The 24,330-nt window shown below is 40.8% G+C and overlaps 1 protein-coding gene across 1 annotated transcript in view; it reads left to right on the top strand.

Annotated features, from left to right (window-relative positions):
• SNX6 (sorting nexin 6) overlaps window positions 1-24,330 on the top strand; it is a 47,184-nt gene that overhangs the window by 3,135 nt on the left and 19,719 nt on the right. Inside the window, exons 3-10 of the mRNA XM_054026659.1 lie at window positions 4,296-4,400; window positions 5,048-5,158; window positions 11,138-11,259; window positions 13,888-14,011; window positions 15,657-15,752; window positions 18,379-18,484; window positions 22,535-22,610; window positions 23,280-23,319. Of these exons, the coding sequence (XP_053882634.1) occupies window positions 4,296-4,400; window positions 5,048-5,158; window positions 11,138-11,259; window positions 13,888-14,011; window positions 15,657-15,752; window positions 18,379-18,484; window positions 22,535-22,610; window positions 23,280-23,319 (780 nt within the window). The remainder of the gene's footprint in view (window positions 1-4,295; window positions 4,401-5,047; window positions 5,159-11,137; window positions 11,260-13,887; window positions 14,012-15,656; window positions 15,753-18,378; window positions 18,485-22,534; window positions 22,611-23,279; window positions 23,320-24,330) is intronic.

Here is a 24,330-nt window from a genome sequence, read left to right as displayed (position 1 = left end):
ATGCCCACCCTAAAATCAGGCTGCCAGTGCTTTTCACAACCTGTTGGTTTAGACTTTCCGCATGTCTGTGAAAGTCTGCAGTATAGCCCAGGTTTTTCTTTTTCCTTCCCCTCTCTATCAATAAGCCATCTGTTGATTGTAATTTTTTCTTGCAGGTAGTGATGTATGGAGTAGGGCAATTTCTTCACTATTGTGGCATGACAGCATTGTTTTTGAGTCAATACCCAAAAATACAAAGAATTTATTCTTGTTGCACAGTGGCTCACAAAGTTCCTTCAGCTTTCTGATTGTCTTTGATACCATTTATAGAATGCTTCATTACCTTTGCAAATGAAAATGGTCCTGTTGCCAGGCAAGCAACGTAGCATAACTTAACATATTGTTAAACTCTCCAAGGTTTGTAGAGGAAGTACATTTGTATCTGTTGGGCAAGCCATCCATCACAACAGTGTTTTCTTACTGTTTGCAATTGTCCTATTTACTTTTGTCCTTAAAATAGTGGCTTGTGTTGAGAAAGTTACATTTGACATTAATGTCGTGGAAAAAATATAAAAGTAAAATTGCTTTGGTATTCCAAGCATTGTATAAAGCACTGTTGTACTGAACCTTAGAAGTCTACACTGCACCCTTTTTAGTTTTGTGTGACTCTTTGGAAAGATGGTGAAAGAAAACAAAGCAAGTTAGTACAGATTGGCAGGGACATTGGCTTTTTTTCTGCCTTTGTCATAGGATAGGGTGTAGATCACCTGCTAGGATCATCTGGGCATGTTTTGCCTAATCAATTCCCTGCCATTGCAGAGGCCTCAGAGATTGGTGGCACCTCAGGGCGATTTAGACGGTCTAGTGAAGACCTGCTAAATCGACGGCAGAGCACTCTCTGGTCGACTCCGGTACTCCAGCTCTGAGAAGAGTAAGGGAAGTCGACCAGAGAGCGTCTCCCATCGACACAGTGCAGTGAAGACACCTGGGTAAAATGACCTAAGCTATGTCGACTACAGCTACGTTATTCACATAGCTGGAATAGCGTATTTTAGGTCGATTTATCCTTCTAGTGAAGACAAGCCCTTGGTCTCTCTTGTTCTCTGCCTATAGCACACAACAGTTTAGTCTCCTGAGAACTAAATTTAGTTCAGCTAAAGTCACTGGACTCAAAATATGAGTATCTAGGTAAAATTTAATGGGCTGTGATATGCAGGAGGTCAGATTAAAATAGATAATCTGATGGTCCCTTCTGGCATTAAACTATACAAAACAGATTTTTCTTCATTCTGTCATCATGCAAGTCAGTTTACAGAAGTATTATTTGAATAACCCAAGCTTGTCTTTTACCCACTGTACTGCAAATTAACTATTAATAGCATTAAGGAGACTACCATAGAAAATGATACACTTGTTTTTACATGCTACAGAGTTGGTAGTGACACAGCATGAGATAGTATTTTCATAACCATTTTGAAATTTGGACTTTGCCACTTGACTTGCAGTCTTTATAATTTTCTATGAAAAAGCTGCTCTGTGGGTATAGTATGAAAGGATGTTTTGCTACAAAACCTGACACTTCAGCAGAAACTACAAAAACAAAATAGCCAATTGTCTCATAGCTAAAAATGGATATCACAAATATAAAACTGCAAATAACTAAAAATTATCGATGATGTAATTAGATAATGATGCATGAGAAGGTTTCAAAGTAACCTTCATACTTTTAAAATGTTTGGGTGCCTGTTTGTTCCTTGCAATAATTAAGGAACTGAAACCTTGAATGAGAATTCTGATTCAGACCTCAATGTGAATTTACAGCAGTAATAAATACTATTTAATCAAGTCTCCTGTGCTTTGCAGAATTGCACAAGGTGAGACTTGCATCTAAGTAGATATTAGTGTTGCTTATGCATAAACCTTTTTAATTTTTATAAGTTTCATGAGACCTATATCTCTAAAGAAAAAGGATACTAATGCCCCAGTCCTCCAGATACTCCAGCATATTCAAGACATATCCTGCACATGCAGGGACTAGAGGAGAGATTTTGTGTTAAATTACTTTATTCTATGAATGATCTACGGGGTGAATTAAGGATATAACTCTAGATTATCCACTCTAATTGAAAAGGTATAGAGTGCTCATCTCAGAGTTCCCTTCATTTTCTCTTCAGTGCGATTGGACTTCCAACCTCACACTGATGGGTTTTCCTGGAGAAACTAAAGTGCAACTTCAACTATCTTGGGTAGTAGCATTTAGAACAGGGGTGGGCAAAATACGGCCTGCGGGCCAGATCTGGCCTGTCTAACATTTCAATCCAGCCTCCTCTGCCCCCTCGCGATCTCTGAGTCCAGGCCGCTAAAAGTCCTCCGGTGCAGCGGGGTGCTCAGGCAGGCTGCGTGTCTGCCGTGGCACCATGCCACTCCTGGAAGTAGCCAGCTGCTGCTGGCACATCTCTGCGCGCCCTTGGCGTGGGTGGAGGTGGCTGTGTGTGCTGCCCCCGGCCCCAGCACAGTCCTCACAGCTCCCATTGGCTGGAAACTGGCCAATGGGAGCTGCGGGGCCGGTGCTTGCGGGTGCGGGCAACGCACGGAGACCTACTGCCCCCCCCCCCCCCCAAGAGGCACGCAGAGCCATGCCAGCAGCAGTCAGCCACAGCTGCTTCTGGGAGCAGCGTGGGGCTATGGCAGGCAGGCAGCCTGCCTGAGCCCTGCTGCACTGCTGGTTGGGAGCTGCCTGTGGTAAGCACCTCCCAGCCAGAACCTGCACCTCGCACCCCCTCTTGCACCCCAACCCCTGTCCCAGATCAGAACCCCCTCCTGCACCCAAACTCCCTCTCAGTCCCCACACCCCCTCCATTAATAGAGTAGAAATGTGTGGCCCGTGATGACTTACCAAAATTCATGGAGTGGCCCCCCTGTGAAAATTATTGCCCACCCCGATTTAGATTCTGCTTCTCCTTTGATCTCCTTCTTACCTCTTTATTCTACCACTACCAGATGAGGAACAGCAGTAACTCTTGGAAGATTTTTTTTTTTTATCAGAATTCTGCCATGTGGGTGGGGGAGTATACAATCCAGAGGCAAGGCAGCAGCCATTGTTCACCCCCTTCTTGTCTTCGGAGCCCACACTCTTCTTTTTTTTGGCACCTACTGAGAGACTTAGTTGCTGGAGGGAGAGCTGTTAGCCACAGTATTCAAGTTGAAGTCCCCCATCTAGTTCTTCTGGCTTAAGTTTTTCCCTGGAACGAGTGAAGCACCTGATCCGCAGTTTCTGCCATGACTGTGAATTTTGTCTTTGTGGGTCCAGACTTAACTATTGAAAAATTTGGCCTAAATTGAATCTTTAGATCCACTTCCTCTTAGTAGATTGTGAGAATCTTCAGGCTGACTTATTGAAACCTCAAATTAGAGCCACTCTACACATGACCTACAGTAGACATACATAAAATTTTGAGTTTGTGCCCATTTTGCTTCTATACAAAGGTCTGAAAGTGTACGGTTTCAAAATTCTCAGCTTGTTTTACCTTACCAGTATCAGTAATGTAAAGTCTGGCTTTTCCTGGCAAGTTGGAGGATTTCTTAGGTAATTTTTTTTGCTTTCTCAGCCCATAACTAAAGGCCTGGGGTGTTTAGTTAAAAATAGATGTCAGAAACAAAAGGCGTTTTAATGCAGTCTGAATAAAAATATTATCCTGTCAGTTAATGCGATGGATAGTATTTGTGATAATCCTAACACATCTCTGGCTATCCATATTCTCTAAGGTAGACAAGATGAGAGTTTCAAATAAAAAAAAAAATTGAAAAGCCTTTTTAAAAATAAATCATTCCCTTGACTATCATAAAGAAACAAAAAGCATAAACTGTCCCTCTCCCCCCTGAGGGCACCTTTAAAGTTATCCATTCATATTACATGCTCTTTAGAGTTGTGTGTAAATAATAAAATAATGTAAAAATTTGGAAAAAAATCCATCTGTTTAGAATTCAAAATCTTTAAAATTTACAGTCTCTTTTGCTTTTCTGAATTGTGAGCAAGTTAACAAACAATATACAATGAGAAATGCAAATACTAATAATAGGGCACAAACAGGGAAGCATAATAGATGAAATGGCCATGCATGATTGTGCACTGCAAGAAATGTGGGTTGGGATTTGTTTTCTCAATGGCTATATTTTTTACATTTTGTAGTTTTGTTCTTTCCATCTGTTGTGTTATAAGGGTGCCCATCAGTGCCGTATCAGCTCGAGCTGAATGAGAAATGAAGTGCTATTTTCGTTTAGTTTTTATTAAGTCTAAACTGTTGTTCTTTGTTTAGCTTAGAGCAATAAATGTAGATCTCCAGACTGATGCTGCCCTGCAAGTGGATATTTCAGATGCTCTGAGCGAGAGGGACAAAGTGAAATTCACTGTTCATACCAAGGTAAACCCAGCCTTGTATCTGGATGATGTGTAATTGTAATAAATTAACTAAAAAATGAGAAAGTAATAGTTTGTCATTCAAGATACATTGTCAGCCTCAAGTAATCAACAAAGAAAATTCAATATTCAAAAAATGTTGATTTAAAAGGTAAAACCATAACTTACTTACAAGAATTTACTTGAGATTCTCTATAGATTATTGTATTCTGCCTTTTGATTCCCACACTTACTTTGTTAAATTAGTGGCAGGCTTGCTGTTGGAGCCTTTCTATACACTCTTGTATTCCTCAGTGTGGTGTACATTGTTTTCTCCATTATTCACTACAGACTTGAACAATGTACTTCAGGCTAGTAGTATGTTCTGCCTCAGGTTTACTTTTTAATATTCTAAGTAACTTATAGATTGATTTGATGGTATATTGGTACTGTCGTTTCATGATGTTAGTACTATAAAATAGATTACTTTTATTTTACAAAACATTTAGAAGATAAATTGTTACTCAGGATGCAGCTTACTTTTAGTAGAATTTAAGGTTGTTTTACTGTTCTTCTAGTTTAGACTACTTTTCAGCATTGAGATTATAGAACATGATATAGTAGTGTAAACATTTGAATACTTAAATCTGAAAAAAGCCCCCTTCTTTGCAGAGTTCTTTACCAAATTTTAAACAAAACGAATTTTCTGTTGTTCGGCAACACGAGGAGTTTATCTGGCTTCATGATTCCTTTGTTGAAAATGAAGACTATGCAGGCTACATCGTAAGTATTCTAAACCTTTCATTTTATTTGTCTTGTTCTTTTATAAAAAGCTGTAGACTGAGGACTTGATTATCACATGTACTGAGCACTATATCATTTAAAGCTAATAGGTGCTATAGGTGCTCTTCCTCTCTCAAAATCAGGCCCTGAAGTTTTACTACATTGCGTTAGGCAGTTTCACAAAGTCAGATGTTGAAACAAATTCTTAGGTGAGCCAGTGTAATCTTTGTTATAACATGTTTTTTTGCATTGTGCCTGTCTCGTCTTTGCTCCAAGAATTTTGAGTGGCCTAATGTTGCATCTGTGTCGTTTAGTCTAAAACGTATTAAAACATAGAAGACACGTGAACTGTGAAACTTGGCATTCCTGTTTTCAGGAATTAATGTTTAACTTATTGTTTGCTGAGTTGAGTTTTTTGTTTCCTTTGTAGCTGGAATGGCAAGAGTTCAGTATTAAGCTGTAAAGTCATCAGTGCTCTTGGAATTTTGTTCCATTACTAATTGGAGGAGGAGGAGTAGAATCCATTTTCTACTCTAGGAGGAGTAGAATCAATTTTCACTTTGGATTAATTCAAAGAAAATAGTGTATGTGGTTTAAAGTAGGACAAAGAAAACATAATACATAATTTAGAGGACTTCCCCCTTTGGGCTTATTTCAGGCCTTCGGGGAATGGATGTCTCCGAAGTAGTTAGTTACATGATGAAAGAAGTAATTGTAAATGCAGCTAGCGTTAACATGAATACATTGATTTAAAATGGAAATATTTGACGTTTATCTTTTTGATGTTAATGTCAAAATAATATCTTTTACACATTTAATTGAAGGTTTTTTAAAAGCATTCAAAACTAAAATATTGGGTTTTTTTTAGGGGAAAAAAAATCTTTGTTTAATACTTTTATGCACATTGTCCATCCTGATGCACCATTTTAATTGATCACAAATCTGATCATATTAATTTTTAATCCTGAAATGGAAGAGGTGAGAGGTACTTGAGAAGAATAAACCTGTTATCCTAGGCTATGTCTATATTTAATATGATAGAGGCACACCAGCAGCGCTTTAGTGTAGACACTCACCACAGCGACGAGGGGTTCTCCTGTTTCTGTAGTTAATCCATCTCTCTGAGAGGCGGTAGCTAGGTCAATGGAAGAATTAGCGCAGTCTACACTCCGAGTTAGGTTGACCTTGCTACATCTGTTAAGGGTGTGGATTTTTCATGCTCCTGAGAGACTTAGCTATTCAGATGTAAATTTTCAGTGTAGACCAGCCCTTTGTCAGCTGGTTGCTGGTTTGTTAATGCTTTGAGATTAATTTTTCTGAGTTGCATAGTAAGGGCTTAAAGTGAAATGAGAAGTTGTTCCTAAACAGTTTATATTAACATGTTTAGACTTCAGCATACTTTTGCTTCCTGGTGTACAGTCTAGTTGAAAAATTCACACCCCTGAGAAATGTAGTTAAACTGACCTAAGCCCTGGTATCGACACCTTTGGGTGGATGGAAGAATTCTCACGGGGGTGGATTTACTATAGCGACAGAAAAACTCCTTCTGTCTCTGTGGAAAGTGTCTATGCTACAGCAAGATAGCTGCAGCTGTGCTGCTATAGTGCTTATAGTGTAGACATAGCCTTAGTAATTCAGGAACAGTTTAGATGAATTGTTTTAACTTAGTGCACCATATTATAAAATAATTGAAAGGTTAAATGGCCCAAAATTTTACCTACTGTATCTTTATTTACTGTATGTGAAGTTCGTATCTCTTTTCCAACAAACATATTTTTTAATGCCAGCAGCCTAGCAATAACAACTTAGTGTGCAATGAATGGTAGAAAAATGACTCCAATTTCATGCTTTTTCAGAAAATATGAACGGAGGGCATTAAAACAATTTTTGAAAATACCTTGACAATGTCCCCTTTGTTTAAAAGAAACATCACAATAGTTAACAGAAGTTAATTAAGTGAATCAGAAATGGTGTTTAATTTTCATAAGGCCAGCTGTAAGTAGATTATTGGACCCAGAAAATAATATTTTAGTAATGTGAAAGGAAACCATGACTTGAAAATGGGGCACTGGGCTAGTATGCTCCATAAATTGTTCATCAGGTGACTTTTGGCCATAAGGGTATTAACAATGAGCAGGGAGGAGAACAGCAGGAGTTCAGGTCTAAAAAGTTTTAAGCAACTTAGGCCATGTCTACACTACAGCGTTAAGTCGACGATCATAAATCACTTTAATAACATCGGTGGAGTACGTCCACATAGTGTTCTTTGTGTTGGCTTGAGTGCGTCCACAATCGTTGCTCTTGCATCGACAGAGAGAGCATTGCATCATGGGTAGCTATCCCACTGTGCAACTTGTCACCCTTTGCCACTGGGAGTTCTAGGAACCGATCGCGGTGAATCATGGGGACATGCTCGCCATCCTGTGATGCAGTTCTTTCCGTTCCATCATTTCATGGGCTTCCTACTTCGTTTTGTGCCATTTTTCAGCAGCCTTTGTAAACTCTGTGCCTGCTGTCTCTGCCTGACAGCATAGATCCTGAGCTGTGCTGACCATTCTGGTGATGAGCATTATGAACGCAACGTGGCTGGTACTGCAGTATTTCATGGGCTGCGAAACAGAGTGAATCAGTGGTGTCTGTCCTGCTGTCTGCCAGGGAAACAAATAACTCAAGATTGCTGCTGGTATTCATGGAACAGTTTGCCACAGTGGAGTCTTGGTACTGGGCTCAGGAAACAAGCACTGGGTGATGGGATTGCATTATGATGCATGCATGGGATGACGAGCAGTGGCCTCAGAACTTTTGGATGCGCAAAGCCACCTTCCTAGAACTGTGTGTGGAGCTTGCCCTAACACTGTGGTGCAAGGACACCAGAATGAGAGCTGCCCTCACTGTGGAAAAGGGAGTGGTGATTGCTGTGTGGAAGCTGGCAGCTCTAGACTGCTACCGGTCAGTCACAAATCAGTTTGGAATTGGAAAATCCACCGGGGGGAGGTTGGAGATGCAAATGTGCAGGGCCATTCATTGCCTCCTGCTATGAAGGACTGTAACTCTTGGTAATGTGCAGGAAATAATAAATGGCTTCGAGGCAATGGGATTCCTTAGCTGCGGCAGGGCGATAGATGGAAGACATATCCCAAATTTGGCCCGCGACCATTTTGTGATGGAGTACAACAACCGAAAGGGATACTACTCCATGATCCTGCAGGTGCTGGTGGATCACCATGGCTGTTTCACTGTCATAAATGTGGGGTGGTCAGGGAACGTGCATGATGCATGCATCTTTCGGAACACTGGACCTTATAGAAAGCTGCGCGCTGGGACTTTCTTTCCAGATCAGAAGATTCTAATGGAGGATGTGGAAATGCCCATAGTGATCCTTGGAGACCCGCCTGCCTCCTGCTCCCGTGGTTCATGAAGCCTTACACTGGGAACCTAGACAACAGCAAGGAGCACTTTAACAACAGGCTCAGCAGGTGCTCAGTGACCATTGAATAGGCCTTTTGCCTGTTAAAAGGTTTCCGGCACTGTCTTGTTGGCCGGTTAGACCTCAATGAGGATAATATTCTGATGGTCATTGCGGCCTGCTGTACTCTGCATAATACTTGTGAAGTGAGAGGTGCAGCGGGAGGCTATTTGAATCAGGGAGGCTTTGAAGGAGCATTTTGACAGTGATTCCCAGTAATGCATCTTTATATGATGCATTTGGCCAGGCAATGTTTACTTGCTGCCTGTAGTGCTTGCTTCCTGATCATTAATTGCAAGGAGCAAATATTGCTACTTATAGCCACTGTGTTTGAGCGATGTATGTATATCACAAATAAAGACTCATTTTATTTCAAAGACTCAACTTTAATAATGGGATAAAACAAACTTTTGATCAAATAGGGAATATGAAAACGAGGAACAGTCTCACGGTAGAGCTCTCACAGCTGGGTGTAACTCCAGCTTTCGTTGGAAAATCAGTCCCTACGTGTGGAATGCACGGAGTACTGTGAGGGACTGGGAACATGCGAGAAATGTGGTGGGAAAGTTTGGGGCGGGCATGGACTGGAGTTCTGTAGTGGCAGGAGGGAGAGTTGGGCATGGATGTGCTCAGATTGCAGGTTAATAAGGGACTTCAACATCTCTGTCTGGCCCTTCAGGAACTTTATCATCTGCTCCTGCCCCTGTGTCCTTTCATGGCTATCAAGCCTGAGTCTTTCATTGATTGTCTCCCTCCATGCTCTGGCTTGGCTATGTGCTGCATCTGTTGAATCCAGCATTTTGTGAAACATATCCTCCTTACTCTTCCTGGGTTGCTACCTTATCTGATGGAGGCGCTCTGCTGTTTTGGAGTAGTAGGTCCTCAAGGGCACATCTGCAGAAGCCAAAGAAACAATGAACAGACACAGTATTATGAATGTGCTCCCAGCCATGAATCACAAAATGTACACACACCTCTTTCTCACTGTCCCATGGCTAACACAGAGGTCAGCACGAGTCCCGATTGTGGGGTGGGCAAGGGAGAATGGGCAAGAAGGGACAAAGGGTGGTTTGCGAAGTGGGTTACTATAAGTGTCCAGCGAGCCTATTCTGAATATTTGTACCCTTTTCCACAGGCTAGCGTAATCGAATCTTATATCTCACTCCTAAGGGTGCATCTTCTGCATGCGTGTGGCTTCAAACCAACTCTGTTTGCCGCTCGCCTGTGTGCCGCTCTGTTCCCTGCAGAAATAATTGCTGGGTTGCACGGCAAAATTTCGTATAGCAGGGAGAGAAACAAGGCAGGTCTCCCAAGGAACCTTCGGCAGAGGAATGCAGAATACCTACAGGAAAGCTTCCTAGAGATTTCTATGAAGGATTCCCAGGACATCCCTGTGTACATTAACAAATTTTTCTGCTGTGACCCCACTGCGTAGATGGGGCTTTGTTGTTAATTTCTCTCTTATCCATCCCTACCATATAAAAAAGTACATGAGAGCTCAATCTCCTCTCACCATGCAGTATCAAAGCAAAATGAGCACTTACTGGAGCTCCCCTCTCCTGGCATGCAGGATGCAGAGCTGGAGTGCTAGGACTGGCTAGACCTCTCTGGAGTGGCGGAGAGGTCCTGACTTGCTGCACCACTGGACGACCCTGCCAGTGCTCCACATCGTCCTCCAGCTCCACTTCCTCATTGGGGTCGAGTCCGTTGGCTGCTCTCCAAAGTATGCATGGGGCTCTTGATGATGTAGCTGGGGTTGCCACCAAGGAGGCATACAGCTCCTTATAGAGCAATGGTTGGCCTCCCTTGCCTTTTGGTACACCTGCCTCATCTCCTTGATTTTTAGCATGACACTGCTGTGTGTCCCTTTCATGCCCCTTCTCCTGCATGCCACTAGCAATCAGCCCGTAGGTTTCGAAATTTCTATGACTGGTGCAAAACTGCGACTGCATAGACGCCTCCTCTCCCCATGTACTCAGCAGATCCAACAGCTCTAGTGTGCTCCATGCGGGAGAGCATCTGCTGCATAAAGCCAGCATGGTCAGCTGGGAAGATGCTGTATAAATTGTCCACACTGAGCAAACAGGAAGAGGAATTTCACTAATTCCTGGGCCTTTAAACAGGGGCGGGGCACATATCTGTGTACCTTCAGGGCAGCAGAGTTTGAACCGCTGGCCAGAGCGGTCATGATGGACTTTGTGGGACACCTGGAGGCCAGTTAAGGTGACATAACCAACTGAGGTGTCTACACTGATGCTGCATCGCTCTAACTGTGTCGCGAAAAGCTCTATGCTACTCATAGAGGTGATTTTTATTATGTCAGCATAGCAGAGGAGTTACGTCGGCGGGAAGAGTCTTTCAGTGTGTACACCTCCACTGTTTTGTCGACAAAAGCCGACTTTTGTCAATAAAACTGTGTAGTGTAGACAAGGCATTACTGTGCCCTTATTTGAAGGGCTTTAGCTTTGACTAAGAAGGTGAGGAATTCAAAAGTACTCTGACTCATTTCACAGATTCCACCGGCACCCCCTAGGCCTGACTTTGATGCTTCAAGGGAAAAACTACAGAAACTTGGAGAAGGAGAAGGATCGATGACTAAGGAAGAGTTCACCAAGATGAAACAAGAACTGGAAGCGTATGTATATTTTATTCAGTGCTGTGTGTGTGTGTGTGTGTGTGTGTTTCAATGGCCTTTTAGTGCTCTCTGCTATTCCATGCTTCTAATCATTTCACAACAGTGATCCCTTCCGGAAGATGCAGGTTTGAGCATCCACAGTTACCACGTAACCAGTGTTATCATAATGATCATGATCAGAGCCATCAGGAAAATTGTAGAAATTATTGCCCAGAATTGTAGGAATTGTATAAAGGGGTAATAAAAATACACACTGAAAATGGAAAACAAAGTTAGCTTTTTTGTTTTGTTTTTACAAAGAATCCTTCAAGAATAAACTGTAAAGGTGAGGTATTAGATCTTAACTAACCTTTTCCTTTACAGATCACTTATGAAGGCAGTTTCAATCAGACTTTGATAACCTGCTTTTCTGTTTTTACTATGTACTTGTATAAACCTTTTGTTTCACCATGAATATGGATTGAGCTGCTTTCTTTGCATGTGCCCTAGTAGTAACTAAAAATGCAAATTTTACTTTCTAGCTTTAGTTACTATTAGTGACAGACATAGGCGAGGTAGAAGAGCTCTCACATCTGTGTGAACTAATAGGACCTTGTACAACCACAGTAGTTAGTTGTTAATGTGCAATTATCAAACTTCTGTTCTGCAGAACTGGAAATTTGTTAACTGCCTGACATGTTTTTTTATTGGGAATACATAATTTTACAGTAGGAGAGTTTCTTGGAAATAGTGACTTCCCTGGTTATGCAGTTAATAGCGATTGGAGGATTTGTTGTAAGGTTTAGTACTCTGTGTTGAGTCATATAGGAAAGTCTTTTTCCTTACTCCATCCCCTTTCTTTTATCTCATCCATGGACCTCTTTGCTCTTTCTCCTCCCTTCCTGATTTCAGTTTTCATGTGTATATTTACACTGCTACTAGATTACTTCTATCCAAAACACTGAACTGGCAAGAAAATAATTAGCACTTCTCAGCATCCAGCTGCTGTGAGCTAGTGTATTAAAAGTACTGTATTAGACTGGTGTGCAAGAGATGGTTTGACAGCAGAGGAAATATACACTTGTACTTCATACGCCAGAAAACTGGAAATTAGCAGAGCACAATAAATATTGAAGAATCTGTGATTTTCCAGCGGCCCTGATCATGATTCTTTTGTGGTCTGGTTAGGGGTTGGATAACACAGAAACCTTGGGGTTTCTTCTACTGCCACCTCCATCCTCTGCATCCTTCTTTTTTGTCTTCACTGAATGACTACTGCTCTCACAGAGATCAAACACCTCCCAACACTGATCCTGCTGGTTTGCTGGTATGTAAATCTTATGATCCCTCCTTGCACGTAGTGGAAGCAAGTGTGTCAATTATCTAAGCCATTTCATTGTTAACTTGAGGGGGAATAAAAGAAGCCCCTTTCCTCTTATCTCTGTACAATCAATGCAGTTTACTAAACATGTCAGTTAATTGAATTTACAAAATAAAATAAACTGTAGTAAACTAGTATTTATAAGAGTAGATGCTCCTCCTCCTGATTAATCTTTTGTTTGCACCATAAACTAAGCTCCAGTTATTGCCTTAAAACCTAGTTTGGTTGAACTGGGCAACTGACTTAACATGGTACTTGGCTTTTGATATATGGCAAAACCTCAGAGTTACGAACTGATTGGTCAACCACACACCTCACTAGAAACCAGAAGTATGCAATCAGGCAGCAGCAGAGACAAAACAAAAAGCAAATACAGTACAGTACTGTGTTAAACATAAATTACTTAAAAGAAAAAGGGGGGGGGGATAAAAAAAAGATTTGACAAGATAAGGAAACCTGTTTCTGTGGTTGTTTTGTTTAAATTAAGATGGTTAAAAGCAGCATTTTTCTTCTGCATAGTCAAGTTTCAAAGCTGTATTAAGTCACTCTTCAGTTGTAAACTTTTGAAAGAACCACCATAATGTTTTGTTCAGAATTACAAACATTTCAGAGTTATAACCTCCATTCTTAGGTGTTCGTAATTCTGAGGTTCTATTGTACTAAATTTTACGACTGTTCTAAAAGTGAAATTAAGCAAAAGATCCGTGTATATAGAACCCAACATGTGTTAGGCACTTTAGACATGGAATAAGATTCCTGATCCAAAGAGCTTGCAAGCTAAATGGACAAAATACAGACAAATGAGTTGAGGGGAGCAAACAGGCAAGATGGCGATAGAGGAAGGACTATTCAGAATAGGCTATATGATTGCTTGTGTTGTACAGTTTTGCATCTTGTTAGTTTATGGGAAGGCTAAATGGGGTTATACTTCCAGTGGAACTAACATAGAGATGGAATTTGTATCCTCATTTAAAGGACCTGTAATATTTGTTGTATTTATCTCTATATGTCTGCTTATGTAATATGATAAAGGATTAAATTTTTCTCCATGTATTAACATTACCTTCTTAGTGCACACATTAAATACCACATAATGTACTAACAACAAGTACATCAAAGGTTAGGGTAAAATATTTTAGCACTCCTTAGTTTTGTCTGTGTACGAGGATGTTTCTAATTTCCGCAGTCGGCTTAATCAAAAATTAATTGTTTCAGGTGGAATTTTTATTCTTTATTGTGTAGTCACTGTACTTGTTTTTTGTTTCCAGTGAGTATCTGGCAATATTCAAGAAGACAGTTGCAATGCATGAAGTGTTCTTGTGTCGTGTGGCAGCACATCCTATCTTGAGAAAAGATTTAAATTTCCATGTCTTCTTGGAATATAATCAGGATGTGAGTATTGAAAACTGATTCAGTAGCAAAAGTAATCAAGATGTACTTTCATGATACGATTGAAAATGGGTAGAACACTTATCTCCCGAAATAATTTACAGTGATTCCTTAATCAAACCTGTTTGGATTTAGAATTTAAGAAATTAAATTAGCTGGCCCTGTCAAAGTTCATTTTTCTGCCATCTGGGAAATTGGTATTCAGGACCTAATTTATAGTTTTTGAACTGTAGCCCGGTCATAAAAAATATTTATGGGAGACTAGCAACACTTTTTAATCAGTCACCATTTGCTATGGCTCAAGAAGATATTTTCTGACCCATTCTCTTGATTGATTTCAGGTGTTTTGAAAGAGAGAGCATGATGAAACAAACTGCCATTATCACGGTTTTGTAAAACTTGAGTGTGATTAGTTCTCATCAAGACAGGATTCCAACAGTAACTCTTTGATTAAAAATTATGATGGGTAAAAGGTTCTGTTATACTGAGGAATAATCTGTAGCTTAACATGGTTGTTAAATATTATGCCAAGATGACAAAAATCTCTGAGAAGCAGAATAGTTTTATGATCGCTAAACTAGTTAGATATATGGAGAAGTAATCAATACAAGCTGTCTTCATACTGCGTTGGAATTGGAATCCTAATATTGGGCTAGTGAAGTGGACGCTGTTATGTATTGTAACTTGCCTAAAAACCTATTTCTGAGATGATGGTGTATATTGTCTAAATAGTGGTGCCTCAATTACTTTTTAAAATAACTAATTGTAACTACACCGCGACCCGATATAACATGAATTCAGATAACGCGGTAAAGCAGCGCTACGGGGGGGCGGGGCAGTGCTCTCCGGTGGATCAAAGCAAGTTTGATATAACACGGCTTCACCTATAACGCAGTGAGATCTTTTTGGCTCCCGAGACAGCGTTATATTGGGGTAGAGGTGTATATATCTTGCACTACCTTCAATGTTGAAAATTTGAAAATAAAATTAAAACCAAACCTCAGGTAATTGATTTTTTTTTTTTGTTAACTTGAAACATGACTTTTGGTTCTTTGATATATAGAAGGTCAACTCAGTACTTGCTGCAGAAGACGCACAGCTGGTACAGGAATTCTGGCCACACAGATCTGGAAAGTTAGGTGGACAGAAAGGATGTGAGGAGATGGTGTGGGAAGGATGATTTCAGTGGAAGCATGAAGGAATTGGATTAGAAGTTCCTGAAGATGAAGTAATTTGCAATTGTAAGCAGCAAAGGAAGAGCAGAACCTAGTGGCATTAGCTAACTTGTCAGTAGCTTCCTTTCATTGTGTGTAAAAAATGAGGACATTTGAGAATGAATGTAGTTGAAATGATACAGATACATTCAGTATTCTTCCCAAATACTATGGAGTTGCATGTTTTCCCAAAACTCACATTAGATATTAAAGGAAGTCTGGTCAATAACTAGTACAATGCAAAATGTCGTAGTAATACTTGGTGCATCGTCCACATTATTTATACAATGGACTGCTAGGCAAACAGAAATCAACTTGATACAAGACTTGCAGTTTCTACTATAATTTCTAGCTCCTCTAAGTGCAAAAATGAATTCACTGCTTTTATTGTCTTCAGAGAACATGCTAACTTGAGATGTGAAATTGTCTTTCAGTTGAGTGTTCGTGGGAAAAACAAGAAAGAGAAACTTGAAGACTTCTTTAAAAACATGGTTAAATCAGCAGATGGTGTCATTGTTTCAGGAGTAAAGGTGATTCATCTCTAGCAATGTTAATAAAATGTTTAGTAATGTTTTGAAACTGTATCTCTTTGAACTGAAATCAAATATGTTTACAAAAGGAGACAAACACCAAATGCATGCCAAGTACATTTCAGGGCTTCACAAATGTATTATACACTTGCTAGAGGTAGATACAAAAGAGGTGAAGGTGGAGGGACTTGGGGCCGCACCAGCAAAGCCCAGGTGTAGCAACTTGATGAGATGCCTAGCCCCTTGCAACACTAACTACTGAGAAGACCCTTTCTGGAGGTTTCATCATTCATTATTATTCTCTTCTGGATAGTAGGAATTGTAATCTTAGGGCTTGTCTTCACTATGGGGAGATTGACGCTGCTGCAATCGATGCAGCAGGTGTCGATTTAGTGGGTCTAATGAAGACCCACTAAATCGGTGGCAACATGGTCTTCAGTCGACCCCGGTACTCTAGCTCTCAGAGAAGAAGAACGTAAGTCGACTGGAGAGCGTCTTCTGTCAATGACGCAGTGCGGTGAAGACCCCGGCGTAAGTTGACCTAAGCTACGTTGACTCCAGCTACGTTATTCATATAGCTGGAGTAGCGTAACTTGGGTCAACTTACCCCGGCATTGAAGACATGCCCTTAAAGTTGCATGTCTGCCTGCTGGAAAGAGGCTTTGGATCTCCTCCCACCCCTACCCCAATCACTTTCCAGAACTATCTAGCTGCTTCACAGGGAGGGCATTCACTGTTTTATCCCTTCTCCAGACTTTTTTTTGGTGGGTATGTGTGTTGGGGGGGTGGAGTGGGTAGGGGCCATTTCCCTCCCCCAATGAATAACTCTGATACCTGCTTTTGTTAAGAACATAAGAATGACTGTATGGGGTCAGAACAATGGTCCATCTAGGTTTCATCAAAGAGTATCAGATGTGAAACAGCAGGAAGGTATTTAAGAAGCCAGCTCAAAGAGTTCCTCCTACACAAACATTCAGGTCTTGAGCAGTCCAGGCAAACAACGCATGTCACAACGAAGCGTAAACTTGTTTTTAAAATTATTATGAAGAACAATACTAGCTGTCTATTTAATTTTAAAAACAGCAAAAAAATATCCACCTCCGTTTCCGTTTCTTATAAGGAGTCTTGACGTTTAAATCTCCTCAGTGTGATAGATATGCTTGCTTTGATCTTAGCTCTTGGAAGTCCAGGAGCTCTGGGCTGGTGACCCGTGGTGCCCAGGGTCCCTAGGGACAGCTCTGTCCGCCATTAGGGAATTTTTTTCCTGAAAACCTCCTGTAACATTTCGCGAACCCCCCCAGGGGTTCACGAACCCCAGTATGGGAACCACTGATCTAGACCAGTGGTTCTCAACCTTTCCAGACTACCCTTTCAGGAGTCTGATTTGTCTTGCATACTCCAAATTTCACCTCACTTAAAAACTACTTGCTTACAAAATCAGACATAATACCGAAGTGTCACAGCACACTATTACTGAAAAATTGCTTACTTTCTCATGTTTACCATATAATTATACAATAAATCAATTGGAATATAAATATTATACTTGCATTTCAGTGTATAAAGTATATAAAACAGTATAAACAAGTCATATGAAATTTTAGTTTGTACTGACTTTGCTAGTGCTTTTTATGTAGCTTGTTGTAAAACTAGGCAAATATCTAGATCAGTTGATGTATCCCCTGGAACACCTCTGTATACCCCCAAGAATACACGTACCCTTTGTTGAGAACCACTGATCTGGACCATCCTTGATGGGTGTTTTTCTAACCTGTTCTTAAAAACCTCCAATCATGGAGATTCCACAACCTCCCTAGGCAACTTGTTTCAGTGCTTAACTACCCTTACAGTTAGGAAGTTTTTTCTACTGTCTATTCTAAATCTCCCTAGCTGCAATTTAAGCCCATTACTTCTTGTCCTGTCTTTAGTGGTTAAGGAGAACAATTTATCACCCTCCTCTTTATAACAACCTTTTCATACTTGAAGACTGTTGTATCCCCCCTCAGTCTTCTCTTCTCCAGACTAAACAAACTCAGTTTTTTAATCTTTCCTCGTAGGTAATGTTTTCTAGATCTTTAATCATTTTTGTTGCTCTCTCTGGACTTTGTCTGATTTGTCCACGTCTTTCCCAAAGTGTGGTGCCCAGAACTGGATGCAATACTGCAGCTGAGACCAGATATCTAACTATTTCACTAACCAGATGGATGGTAATGAACCTTCTCCTTCACTGCTGGTTTGAGTCATAATAGAACTGGTGACTTAGAGGTGGAAGGTACTTATTACAACCACCCTAGTAAATTACAAATGCATTATGAAACACCACCTCTTAAAAATCAGTTTTTCTTTCACCTATCTGCTAACCATGTGTTCAGGATTCTAGGTAGGTGCAACACCTATTATCATAAAGCCTAAAACATTGCAGGCAAACATCAAATCTTGCAGGACTTGGCAGGTTAGTGAAATAGAAACTGACTTTCATATAGGGTGTTTTACAAAATAAGTACAGAGTTCACTTACACGTATTATAAAGTATTTAATTGTACACAGTCATGATTGTATACTAAATTTTATGTGTCATTATTATAGACAGCTGAATCGGTGTTCTAAATACTGTTTTGTATTTTAGGATGTAGATGACTTCTTCGAACATGAAAGAACATTCCTTGTAGAATACCATAACCGAGTCAAAGATGCTTCTGGCAAATCTGATAAAATGACAAGATCACACAAAAGTGAGTTTCTGCTCTCTGGGGGGGAGCCCCATTAATTGTAGCACACACTAGAAAATTTTCTAATTCTTTGTGATTTGCAATGACCTTCCATTGATAACTTGCCTCACATGCAAGGAAGAGTAAAATTATCAGGGAGTACAAATGTCTTTATGCAAGCAGAAGTAAACATAAGAGTGGCCTTACTGGGTCAGACCAAAGGTCCATCTAGGGCAGTATCTTCCCAACAGTGGCCAATGCCAGGTGCCCCAGAGGGAATGAACATAACAGGTAATCATCAGGTGATCCATTCCGTCGCCCATTCCCAGCTTCTGGCAAACAGGCTAGGGATACCATCCTTGCCCATCCTGGCTAATAGCCATTGGTGGACCAAAGACTAATCAGATCTTGGAATAACATATCTCTGGGTGTAACTAATGCTTGGGTGGACACCATGGTCAAGTGGCAAGGAACAGAGCTGGCCTGGAGTGCAAGGTCCTGGAAGGGAACTTGGGGCAATCGTGGGGGGAGGCAGCGGGGCCTGGGGAGGCAGCAGGGGCCAGGGGTGATGGGGAGTAGGGCGGGGGAAGCAATGGGGGCTGGGGCAATGAATGGTGGATCGGGGGAGGCAGCGGAGGCCTGGGGCATCAAAACACAAGTTTGCCGAGAGTGCCGTTTTCCCCATGGCTAATGCTGTACTAGGCCAGTTGGAATTAGAATAATCTGCTTTTACACTGGAGACAGTTTGTCTTCATACCGTCTCTTTTGGGGATAACTGAAACATGTATTTAACCTTTAGTTAAATTTTATGAATTTTAAAGTGCAGAGGTGGGTGGTACAGCTACATTCATGATTAAATTCTGTCATAAACCTGTGGGGAGAACTTTAGATCTGCCTGCAGTTACCTGGATTCAATTTGTGCCACACAAGAAATTAAATTTCTTTACTCAACCTCAAACTCATCTATGCTCCTTCAACCAAAAGTGGCAGTCATAATATGTCAGGGGAGTGGAGAGGTTTGGGAAATTTTGGCATACCAAAATTTGGGGACTATTGGCGACCTTAAGTTCAGGAAGGAAATAAATTTCTCCTTCTGCAATTGCCCAGCTTCAGTCTTGGAAGGTGCCATTGGTATTAATCAGCTTGGAAACTTCTAGTAAGCAGTGTTTGTTGGGGCCATGTGTGCACCCACCCTCTTCCACTCAGTGAATTCCAAGGGCATAAAAGCAGGCATAGACCCACCTATGTCCTTCAAACTGCTAAAAGAGCAGTGGGATGGCACAGCTCAGTGTTCTTGATGCATCCCTCATTGGGTTGGTTTGTCCTTATCCTCTCTAGGTATTTTTGTTTGTGAACAATTAAATAGGATTTTTTAAGAGTAGCTCTTTTTTCCCCCAGTGTTTGCATATTTTTTTTCAAGGGTCATCGGGGCTCAGCTCTTTTGCACTGCCATACCATCCTTTTTCAGTATGGTTCTGTTTTATCTTTGTTTTTCTTTCCCTTTTGTTAGGGTCTGCTGACACAATGGCACCATGGTGAGGTGACTAGGAAGGCAGGCCTTTCAAGCCTTGCGCTTCATAAAACACTTTGACACTGGTCACTGAGGGTTATGTGCAATGTCTGGTATCTGGGAGAGGGTCACAATTTGAATAGATGTTTGATCTATCTTGCTTTCTCTTATGAAACCTGAAAAGATTAGTAGGGTCATTTTTAAACTGCTGTTGGAAGAGACTTAAGGAGCAAGCTGTGGAGTCTGGTAGAATCTGCATTAAAAGGGCACTTTAATGTCAAAGACCCTTTGCAAGAAGTGACTGCTTATGGGCCTCGCAAAAGTGGGTGAAGTCCCTGTTTTTGCCCATGTTAAAGATGTAAAGATTGGTGACAGCCGCACCTCTGCAGTAGCTCAAAGTAGCACTTTCTCAGGGAAGAACTGGGGAAAGGACATCTATATTTGCTGTAAACTGTGATTGGCTTATAAGAGTTCGGTCTTCATAGGGAGTGTCTTCTGCCCTAGGAAAAGCGCAGTATTCTTGGGGATTCACATAAACAGAGTCCTTTTTAATCCCAGCACAAAGGTGGGGATTAGATTTCCGAGCTTTCTTGCCAGAGGACAATTCCATATGCCTCCCTTGGTAATAGTAATTGACATCTGTGGAGTGTGTTGAGGTGCTTACCTCAGCTCACTGTTCGAGACTTGCAACCCAAGGTGGTGCTGTTTAGTTCCAGCCTGAGTTATGCAATTTCAGTTCTCCATTGTCCTAGAACTGAGAACCGAACTGCAAATCTTGCATCCCAGTTTACCAGAACTTTTGTCTCAGAATTAGGGCAAGATTCTTCACCCAGATTCTGATTCTCTTCTTAGGCTGACAGCTAGACTTCTGGATTTCTGGGAACACTAGATTGAGTATTTTGTCAAAGTCAAGAGGTTATATTGGAAAACAGGCAGCCGTTGATCAGGAAAACCTACTTGATGAAATGGAAGGGATTTTCCTTCTGAGCAAGTCAGAAAAGAGTAGATCCAAAATGGCCTTCCATTACTTCTGATTTTGGGTCTTCTGCTACAGATATGTCAAAAATATTAGCCACCACCCTTCATCTGTCTGCCATTTCAACTTTCCACTCTCTAGTGCATAGACTGTTGACCTTTGCTGACCCTGCAGTAATGCAGTTTGCCAAAGACTTGCTCCATGTAATCCTTCTTCTGTGTGAACCACTTTTGTTAATGGGATCTGAAACCGGTACTTATGAAGCTAATGGAGGCCCTGGTTCAAACTCCTGTCAGACTTGTCTTCGTACAATTTCTCTGAAGATTGCATTCTGCATAGCTGCGTTAAGAGCCCAGATTGCTAGTGAGATCCAGGCCCTTATGACTTATGTTCCGTAAGAATGGCCCTGTGTCCTGACTACAAATTCCTGTCTAAAGTGGTTTCAAGTTTCCATTTTAACCAGACCCTTAACTTTCTTGTATTTTTCACTAAACTTTACTCACATCTAGCAGAGGTGTGTGCTTTTATTTGTAGAACAAAAAACCCTTTTATTATTATTATTTATTATATAGTGCTTTTATCCAAAGCACTTTACAATAATTAGCTAATGGTACAAACAACATTTGGAAAGATCATTAAGTGGTCCGCCGAGACCCTCAGCAATTTTCAAGTGGTCCGTGGAAAAAAAAAAAGTTTGAGAACCACTGATTTAGATTGATTAAAATACATAATTTCTGAATATTACTCTGCTATATAAGCTATTATAGGCTGATATACAGTACTGAGTCAGAGGGAAGGTGGTCCAAAAATCAATCTGTTAATACAAGGTCTATGCTACAGACTTTTTATATCTTTTTTTTGCAATCTGTTGTAATGAAGTACCATCAGAACAAGAATAATATTAACGTTCTTATATTCTCAAGGTAAAGTGAGTCAAGAAATTTCCAGTTGTGTCAAATATCTGAAAGCTGAAAGGCACACCACTGGTGGGGGTATGTAGGGTAGGTGTAGCTACATGCTGCAGTGAAAAGCAGGCTGTGTCCACACCGTGGTATATAGTGTTTGTCACGGAAGTCACGGATTCCGTGACTTCTGCAGCAGCCCCGTCTGGCTGGCCCAGGAGCCGCTTGGGCAATCCCTGGGTCAGTTGCATTGGCTGCTGCTGGGGCAGTCTTGGGCCCCCTGCTGCGCAGCAGCAGGAGTTTGGGTGTGGGTGGGCTTGGGGTTGGGGCTGCTGCTTACCTGGAGGGGGCTTCCCTCCCTCAGCTTCCCTAGCTCCACATGCTGCCTCTGCTGGCAGCCAGGCACCACCCCTGCAGCTCCCATTGGCTGCAGTTCCCAGCCAATGGAGCTGCAGAACTGGGGCTTGGAGCAGAGTGGAGGCAATGCCTGGAGCTAGGGAGCTGGGGCTGCTGCTTCCCAGAATTTCATCTTGTAATTCCTGTATCAAGCCCATAACTCCTGATTGAACTAGAGCATACCTTTTAGAAAAGCATTCAGTTTTGAAAAAATAACTTGTGCTTCTTGAAATAATATTCATACAAGAGTAGAGAGAAATATTCAGTCTTAAGTCCTTTTTTCTTTCTAGGTGTTGCAGATGACTGTAATAGAATTGGTTCTTCATTATATACATTAGGAACGCAGGACTCCACAGATATGTGCAAGTAAGATTTTTATTAAAAGTGATTAAATTATGGGACAGATTGCTACCCAGGGTGGATGTCTATTCATTTATCGAAATGGAATGAGTCCATAAGAAAGAATAACATCCAAAAGAATGGTTTATTTCTCTTCCCTGACCATTTCTATATGCATAGCAAGCAGATTGTAAGGCATGACAAGAGCATGTCTAAGATCTGGGTATATGCACGCTTTGTCATAGTCACAGCAGAGCGATCATGAAAAGTGGCATCATTGTGGATCCCCATTCTTTCCCTAGAGTTGAAAACAAGAGGTATGCATCCATATGGAGACTTGTGCTCACTCAAGCTTTTGGTAATTGTGTCCAATACGTTGAATGGTCTTTTGATATTCTGAACTAAATTGTACTCTTGGACTCTGCACACTTAAACATAGGCAATTTAAAAAATGTTCTGTGAAACTTGCTTGTGAAAATGAAGGCTTTAGCATATCAGTTGTACTTGGCATTATTGCAGGAAGGAGCTATATATGAAGGTAACGTACAGAGATTTGTCAATTCACCTCAGTTCTGGTAATACTATACACCAGTTGCAGTACCAAATCTTGGTTTTGTGATCAGGTTATTTAGATCATTGTTTGGCAATTGAACTGAAAACCATTAAAATCATAATACGTATCTGTTTCCTTCCCAGGTTTTTTCTGAAGGTATCAGAGTTATTTGACAAAACAAGGGTATGTATCATTAAATCAATTTTTAGAAGTAAACTTCTGTTTGTAATAATATATCCCAGTTTGTGCCATGATATTGACAATTAGTATCTTGGAGTCAGTGGTCTTTTGATCAGCTTATGAGTTTTTTATTATAAGTATTTGAGCATTGGGCAGTGGTGAGGAGGAAGATAGTGTGTTAGGATTTTCAAACTGCTTTTTAAAGTAAATGTTTAGTCTTTAAATAAAACTACATTCAAAATGACTTTGTAGACTGTGTGAAAGGGTAAAAAAGAGTCAAGGTGGGCGAGGTAATATTTATTGGACCACTTGTTGGTGAAAGGGACAAGCTTACACAGAGCTCTTCAAAGAATATAGTTTATCTACCTTGTGGCCTGACATTAGTTTTGCCAGGTAAGGGGAGCTAGTCCTCCAAAATGTTAAGAAGTGCTCAAAGTTTTTGTCTTACTGCAACACAAGTGATTTTAAAAGACTTGCACTTGAAAGAGCATACAGGAAGATTGCCTCCAAGTTATACTATCCCATGAGAACGCTATCAGGAATAAGAGTATAGTGCAGTAGATTGAGTGGAAAGGACACTAATGGAAAAGGAAATTTAAAAAATATTGAGTTGGGATCTTGAGTAACAATCATTTGAGAGGTCAGCAAATTAGTTATGTAAATAGCTAGTAAACATGAATATTTTAAAACCTATTGGTTTATGCAGACATGGAATAATGAAGACTTTCCGAATCAGGAATGCTTCTTCAGATAAATGATTTACCCTGTTCTGTTAACTACATACGGGTACAGCAATACTGTATTAGGTACATATTTTATTCAAAGACTGTTGAATCAGTTTATTGCCTTCTCATCACTGAGATTCAACTTCATGAGTGCACCTTTTGAACACAGTTACTGATTTGGTCAAAGCTGGATGTGTTACGGGAATAACATTTTAACACTATAGATGTCGGAGATGAAGGTAGGTGCCAGCAACTGTACAGAACTGGTTGATCTTTCCAGACAGTTCAT

Source organism: Malaclemys terrapin, chromosome 4, assembly GCF_027887155.1.
Source record: "Malaclemys terrapin pileata isolate rMalTer1 chromosome 4, rMalTer1.hap1, whole genome shotgun sequence".
In the NCBI taxonomy this organism is placed as follows: Eukaryota; Metazoa; Chordata; order Testudines; family Emydidae; genus Malaclemys; species Malaclemys terrapin.
The sequence above is the reverse complement of the archived record's forward strand: the minus strand, read 5'-3'. Positions and strand labels throughout refer to the sequence as shown.